At 40.6% G+C, this 7,891-nt stretch overlaps 1 protein-coding gene across 1 annotated transcript in view; it reads right to left on the bottom strand.

Moving 5' to 3' along the window:
• The window catches only part of LOC114049249 (CMRF35-like molecule 8), a 72,203-nt gene extending 70,944 nt beyond the window's left edge, over positions 1–1,259 (bottom strand). Inside the window, 1 exon segment of the mRNA XM_027870478.1 lies at positions 996–1,259. Within this exon segment, the coding sequence (XP_027726279.1) occupies positions 996–1,074 (79 nt within the window). The 5' untranslated portion in view covers positions 1,075–1,259.
• Positions 1,260–7,891: the final 6,632 nt, after the last annotated feature.

Raw genomic sequence — 7,891 nt, 5'->3', positions numbered from 1 at the left:
ACACACACACACACACACACACACACACACACACACACACACACACATATATATAATGTGTGTGTGTGCATGCGTGTGTGTGTGTGTGTATGTATACATGTATACATGTATACTTGTATATATGTAAAATTATACTTAGGTTTAAAAAAATAAATTTACACATATGAGATAAAAGATGTTAAGACAACTGTGTGAATGAACAAACCAAAAAGAGTCAATAGGGTGACATGGCAGCCAAAAAGAGATTGTTCTTCTCAAGCTCCATTAAGAGAGGCAGAGGAAACTCTGACCACTTAACTGGGCTCAGCTGTGGTCAGACCAGTGACACCAGTCTCCTCGCTGGTCCTCCCACAGGACACTCCATCTCCCAGCTCTGAGCACTTTCACTGGCCTGCAATGCTCTCCTTTTTAAATCTCTGCATCCTGGCTTCCCCGTTTCCTTCAAGTCCCAGTTAAAACCCAGGAAGCATTTCCTGATCCCTCTTATTTCTAGGAGCTTCCTTCTGCTTATTATTTCCAATTTATCCTGTCCATGGCTTTGTTTGTACATAGTTGTTTGTATGTTCTCTCCCTCATTAGAGTGTGAACTCCCTAAGAACAAGGACTATCTTTCACCTTTCTTCATATTCCCAGCCCTTAGCATGGAGCCTGGCACACAGTAGGAACTAAACAAATGTTTATTGGCTGCCTGACATTTTGGAAAAGAGACTGACAAGCTGGAGCATATTCTAAGGGGGTCAAGGTGGTCACTCAGTATTTCTCTCCAAAACCTTCTCTTGTTTCCACAAAGCCAAGTCAGTTTCCAGAGTCTGAGTCTAGGTACATATAGACTTCTTTGAGTATATCCTCTTTTCTCTGGTGTGGATCTATCTATCTCTAGTCTATTCTAGGTTCTATATAGAGCTTGGTTCCTAGTTTTTCCTCCTAGAATCTGCCACTGGCTCCTCTCTCCCTGCGCCTGCCAGAGGGACTTTCTAATGATCTGCCTCACTCACCTATTGGGCAAAGGAATAGCAGGATTGAAGGTAGCGGCAACAGCAGCAGCAGCAGCGGGAGCCTCTCTTGGCTGCTCATTTCTTCATTGGGTGCTCAAATGTGGTTTGAGCAGTTCACTTTTACAATCCTTATGATTGACGTGCCCCAGAAGTCACTTAAGTTTCCCATGTCTCTGGCTTAGGTTTCTGGTTTTTGAATTTTTTTTAAATATCATGCTTCCCTTTTTTCTGTAACTGTTTAGTGGTAAGACATCTACGTAGTTGTTCAGAAGTAAAGAAGAAGGAGGAGGGAATAAGCATTTATACAGTGCCTACAATGTGTCAGGCACAGGATTAAGCACTTCACGGATTTGAAAGTTAACTGAGAATGAAAGTTCCCAGGAGAGGAAAGCTCAGTGTGAGTGGTTAGAAAAAGGGTGGAAATATGTTGTATTCGGAGGGGAAGGGAAAGGAAGGAAATAAGCATTTCTATAGCTTTTACAATGTGCCAGGTTCTATGCTTGCACAAGTTCTAGATAACGGATGATGCTCTTGCACTTTCCCAGTAAGCAGTGGAGGAAAGCAGGGCTGTGTGTTTGCTCCCATGCTTTTTTAGCATGTTTTCAGAGATATTGTCAGCTACCTTCAGTGAGGACAAAAACAGCATCAAAGTCAGCTACTGCACTGTAGGTAAGCTATTTAACTTGAAAAAGCTACAAGCCAAGACTAAAGTGGAGGGAGAGTTGGTACATGACTTTTTGTTCTCAGATGATTGTGCACTCAATGCAGCCTCTGAGGCTGAGATGCAACAGAATATGGATTGAATTTCTACTGCTTGTGTTAATTTTGGTCTGACAATGAACAGAAATGGGATTTGAACTCAGTTCTTCCTGACTCCAAGTCCAACATGCTGTCATTAGGCCACCTACTTGTATGATATACTGAGACTGCCTCTTCCTCAATGGACCCAGCAGCAACTTCCTACAGGATGTGTCATTCCTTTATGGCCGTGATAAACATTCCTGTAGAGAGGCTTCTGCAATTCTTTTGTTCTCAGAGAAACAAAGCTGAGGCTGTTTCCTTGTCTGGGTTGCCAACAAACATGGCAGCCCTTGCTAAACTCTCCTTTCTTTGAACTCTAAGAAGACAACATTTGTTCAATAAGATGTGTTCATGTTCATATGTATTCAATCATTTTTTCAGTCATGTCTGACCCTCTGTGTCCCCTTTTGGGGTTTTATTTGCAAAGATACTGAAGTAGTTTGCTATTTCCTTCTCCAGCTCATTTTACAGATGAGGAAACTGAGGCAAGCAGGGTTAAATGACTTGCCCAGGGTTACACAGCTAGTAGGTGTCTGAGGCTAGATTTAAGTTCAGAAAGAGGAGTCTTCCTGACTCCAGGCCTAGTATTCTATCTACTGTGCCACCTAGTTGCCCCTCAACAAGATAGCCTACACTATTGTCCTTAAATATTTTCATATCTGGTAGTTGTGTATTGCCACTAGATTGTGAGTTCTTTGAGGAGGGAGGCTATGCCTCTCCTCCAGGCATATGTCTTCTCAATTTTTCATAGTCCCTAGCTTTTTGCTGAGTCTTTGATAAACGCCTAAGCAATGCCCCTTCAATTAAATTTCATTAGTATGCTAAGGAAGGTTTTCACATTCCTGTTTTCTTCTTGAAAGTATATGGAGTTATGCTACATTTGAGAAACATATTCCTTTAAAAAGGAAAGCTAGGCAGCTAGATAGTCCAGTGGGTAGATTGCTGGGCCTGGAGTTAGGAAGACCCAAGTTCAAATCCAGCCTCAGACACTTACTAGCTGTGTGACCCTGGGCAAGTCATTTAACTTCTGTTTGCTTCAGTTTCTTCATCTGTTAAATAGGAATAATAATTGCACCTACCTTGTAGGGTTGTTGTGGGGATCAAAGGGGATAATAATTGTAAAGTGCTTAGCTAAAGTAAAACCATTTCCTAAAGAAAAGAGCTGAAGTAATTAATTGGAGACAAAGTCAAGTCTTCAGGGAGGAGTTGGGAAAGAGTAGTTCTTTTCCCATAAGGGCCGGGGTTAGCCTTGCTAACCATCCCAAGTGTCATCTACCTTCCTCTTTCCGACCATATGCTATTAGACAGACACAACCCACCTGGTTCTTAAGGATGAACAGACCCAGGTCAATATAGAAGACATTAGAAATAATAATATGCTCTAGGGCAGCTAGGTAGTGGATAAAGTACTGGGCCTGGAGTCAGGGTGACCTAAATTCAAATCCATCATTAGACAGTTATTAGCTGTGTGACCCTAAGCAAGTCATTTAACCTCAGTTTCCTCATCTGTAAAACAGGGACAATCATAACACCTATCTTCCAGGGTTGTTGTTAGGATCAAATGAGATAATAATTATAACAAACTATTATTATTATTATTATTATTATGGATAAAAACCACACCTAGGGTTCCATTAGAAGAAGTCCATTTTGACTCATTTCTAGCATGTGTCTAAGGCAGGAGTTCTTATTCTTTTCTTTGTCACAGACCCCTTTGTCAGCCTGATGAATCCTATGGACTCCTTATCAGAATAATGTTTGAAAACAATTAAAGGAAAGGCTGAATTTTAATTGGAAGTTAACATTTTTTTTCCTCCATCTAAATTCATGGGCCCCCTGAAACCTATCCATAGGTCCGTTGACCCCAGGTTAAGAACCCCTGGTCTAAGGTACCTTCAGTTCCTTGCCAGCACCAAGTTAACAAGTCAAAGAACATAGAACAGACTTGTTATCCAAAATAAAAAATATAAAAAGAACCCGCAGATTCGAGAGAATCTTCCCCTCCAATGATTCTCACCTCTCCCAGAGGTCTACAAAATTGTTCAAAGCTTAGGATACCTCCACAACTTGGTTCCTCCATTCAGGAAAGAATGTAGATTACTAGAAAGTGTGGCAAACCTTACCTGTGCTGAGTTCCACCTTCCTTCAGGGCCTACTTAGTCCTCCTGACATGCAGTGAAAGGCAAGGTATAGGTTGCTTCTCCACACTGAGGCTCTGTGCCTCTCTGCTCCTCAGCTCTACCTCCCACACTTCCTAGGCATGGTCTAGTAACTCTCTCTCTACTTCATTGCTGCCCCTCTGCCCAGGATCTATTCCTCTCAATCCTTGGAAGCATCAATGATTTGCTACTATTACCTTCATGTCCATAGCTGCCCTCTCCTTTGTATTTCTTCTGCTGCCACCATTGTTTATTCAGGCAAGTGGCAGAGCTCTTTAGGAATGAGATTGTCCAGGCTACCATGTTTTACAGACGGCCAATATATTTCCTTCTGTGTTGTTGGTTGAGACTAGCACCTCAGTGGTACCCTAAAGGGTCTCTCAATCAACTTTCAAGACCTTGATGTTTGCCCATCTCATTAGATAGTCCCCAACACTTCCTTCTAACTGAGCTAGGGCAGCTTAATTTCCCTCACCTCTTCCTTTTCTTAGGGCATACACGCAGTCAATCAAGGTCTTCCACTGCTACTGGGGCCATCTCCAGTTACCCTGATGTGTGTCTGGTCACTGGACCCAGATGGCTCCAGAGAAGGTGAGGCTGGTGACTTTGCACAGCTCTCCCTCCCTTAAATCCAATTCACTTGCATGTCATGGCATCACCTCCATGATGTCATGGTCCATTTCAAGAACAAAGGACAAACAACAAGTAAAACACACAGTTGGCATCTTCCACTGAATCTTGTTGAGGCTGGGGATAAAATTCATGTTCCTTTTCATTTATTTATTTCTCATCATCTCTATTGTGAATAGTGGCAACCATGCAGATTCCCTTGAGACTCAGATAAGAAAGGATTAGAATAAGGATGGGGAAGGCTGCCAATCATTCCAACTTTCCTAGAGTGTGGCAAAGTCCTGTGTCCTCATTAGCCTGGTATTTCTAAGTTCAAATCCAGCCTTAAACACTTATTAGCTGTGTGACCCTGAGCAAGTCACTTAACCCTGTTTGCCTCAGTTCTCTCATCTGTAAAATAAGCTGCAGAAAGAAATGGCAAACTACTCTGGTATCTTTGCCAAGAAAACCCCAAATAGGGTTATGAAGAGTCAGACATGACTCAATAACAACAATAAGGTATAGGGTAGGGCAGACTTGTTTCCAGTCATATACCTTTATGTAAAGCAGGTTTGCTGATGGCAATAAATACACATTCAAGGCAGAAATGCTTAGGCTGGAGGAAGACAATAATCTTGCTCCCTGGGTTTAGTATTTTTTCCTGTGCCTTCTCCAGGCCCTCCTTTTCCCCCTCCCTCCAACTAATTTTCATTGGAGACTTAATGAGTTTTGGAATTGAAAAAAAAAGAGGACAACCATAAGAGCCCTTAACTATTGGTTGGCAGGGCGGCCTCTAAAATAGATGTTTACTCAAAGCAATTTGACAATTGAGTACAGTTTAAATAGGGAACCAAAAGGAATTTCTAATTCTAAATCAGAGTGAGCTTCTAAATACTTTTATTTAACTGTTCACATGTGTAAGCCTGAGCTCCTCAAGGGCATGTGGTACAAAGAATACTGGATTGGGAGTTAAGTGTCTGAATATCTGATTTAGGATCTACTATTACCTAGTTGGTTGACCTTAGGCCTCTTCTTGCTTCTCAGTTTCTTACCCTGTATAAGGGGTAGTGGTAAGGAATTGGATGGTAGGAATGTACTGTTTTGGAAATGTGGGCTGAATTTGATTTCAGAGGACCTGGGTTGAAACATAGCATCCAAATATATGACGTTTTATAAGTCACTTAACCTCTATGGACCTCAGTTTCCTCAACTGTAAAATCAGGTGGTTGAATTAGATAACTTCTGAGGTTCATTTAAGCCCTATAATTTTAGTCAATGAACTTGTTACCAAGGCTTAGGCACTGTGTTTACTTGATGAACTGAAGAGTAGTTTTTCAGCTTTTGTTCTACTGTGTTCCCCAACTCCTGCTTGGCATGGGGGAACAGACATTACAGCAGTGACATCTGGGCATGCCTATTCACCTAGGAATTCACTTCAAACAAAAGCTGAAAGTCTCCTATGAAGAATTGATTTAGGGAAAAATGAAAACTTTTCCAGCTTCCTTGGTGTGACCCCCTGCTCACTTCTTCTATACAACCAACTTCCCTGGGTTCCTTCAAGTATTTTTTTTTTATGCTTTTTCTTAAAACTTTTCTGTAATTGCTTCATCTTTTGTGTGTCAGAGGATTTCCCATATTTTAGAAATGTTGTAATTTGGTTGTGAGGGGGAAGTAGGACAAAGGTGACTGGTTCCTTTTTTTTTCTTTTCCACCCAGTCCATGTGATGGCCCACAATTAGTCTCAGAAGTGTGGAAAGGAACAGACCTAAAATGTAGCTTCTCTTGCTACTTGACTGGGTGTGGCTGGCTGGTGTTAGATAAGTGACAGATAAACTATGACTGCTGCAATGAATTTCCATAATGTATGGTTTGGTGCTCTTTTTTGTGATTTATACAAGGATATTTTTGCTATTTTGGATGGTTATAACTGCAAAGTACCATTCTCCTTCTATGAATGTAAATGAATTCATATTGCTTTTTAGGGAATGTATTTGTTACCTTCAGCCCTGGGCTTCTTTTTCCATAAAGGTTCTTGATTCTTGACTCAGATGAAACGGATTCAGTCCTTGGGGAACCTGACCGCAAAAAGGAGGGATTCAGATTGTGATTCACATTCTCTGGCTAATTATCTCCCCAAGTTCCAGGGAAAATATACAGCAAAGCTTTGATATGGCTCATTTCTAGGGTTTCCTTAAAAATGATGAACAGATACCCCTCTTAGAAAAGTTAATCAATGTACAAATCAATCAATAAGAATTGATCAAGCTCCTATTGTGTGCCAGTAGGCACTGTGCTAGGTGCTAGAGATACAAAGACAAAAGGGAAATGGTGTCTGACCTCAAGGAGTTTGCATTCTGGTGGAGGAGACAACATATACACCTATAGGTACATGCAAGCTATGTACAAAGTAGATAATAATCAATTTCCCTGGAAAGGAAGGTATTAACATAGCAGTTGGGGAGTGTGGGTAGAAGGTAGTAATACCAGTAAAGGCCTCCATAGAAGATGGCATTTCCACTGAATCTTGAAGGAAATTAGCCAAGTCAAGAGGCAGAGGTAAGGAGGAAGAGCGCTCCAGCAATGGGGTGTTGTGGAAAAAGTGTGGAGATGGAAGATGAAGAGCCATGGGTGAGGGACAGCAAGCATGATTAGATTGGAGAGTGTGTGGGAAGAAGTAAAATGTAAGAAAAACAGAAAGGTAAGAAATAGTAAGGTTGTGAAGAGCTTCAAAGCCAGGAGTTTGCTTGCTCCTGGAAGTACTAGGGAGACATTGGAGTTTAGGCAGTGGGAGCACGGTGTGGTCAGATATATGCTTTAGGAAAATCACTTTGGCAGCTATGTAGAGGATAGATTGGAAACATAAGAGACAGGGCAGGGATACAAATTATAAGACTTTTGCAATAGACCAGGTAAGGGTGATAAAGGCATGAACTAGAGTGGTAGCTATGAGAGTAGAGAGAAGAGGATACACACACACACACACACACACACACATGTACTTACACACATGTATATTGTATATATGTTTATATATATCTCCCAGAATAGGGAGACTATTAATGCTAATGTAATATATATAGTATTATATATAAAGATATGTATATATCTTTTATATTATATATAATGCATATTACACACATCATGCATAATATCATCTACACATTATATTATAATATACACATTATATTTTATATTATAACCACATATAGTATATATTAATATATTATAACATGTACATTACATATGTGTATATATAATACACATATTTATATACAATATTAGCATTAATAGTCTACCTATCCTGAGACACACTTTCTCACCAATACA

This window comes from Vombatus ursinus, unplaced genomic scaffold, assembly GCF_900497805.2.
Source record: "Vombatus ursinus unplaced genomic scaffold, bare-nosed wombat genome assembly UNPS02014797.1, whole genome shotgun sequence".
Taxonomy (NCBI): Eukaryota; Metazoa; Chordata; class Mammalia; order Diprotodontia; family Vombatidae; genus Vombatus; species Vombatus ursinus.
This window is presented reverse-complemented; position numbering and strand designations above follow the sequence as displayed.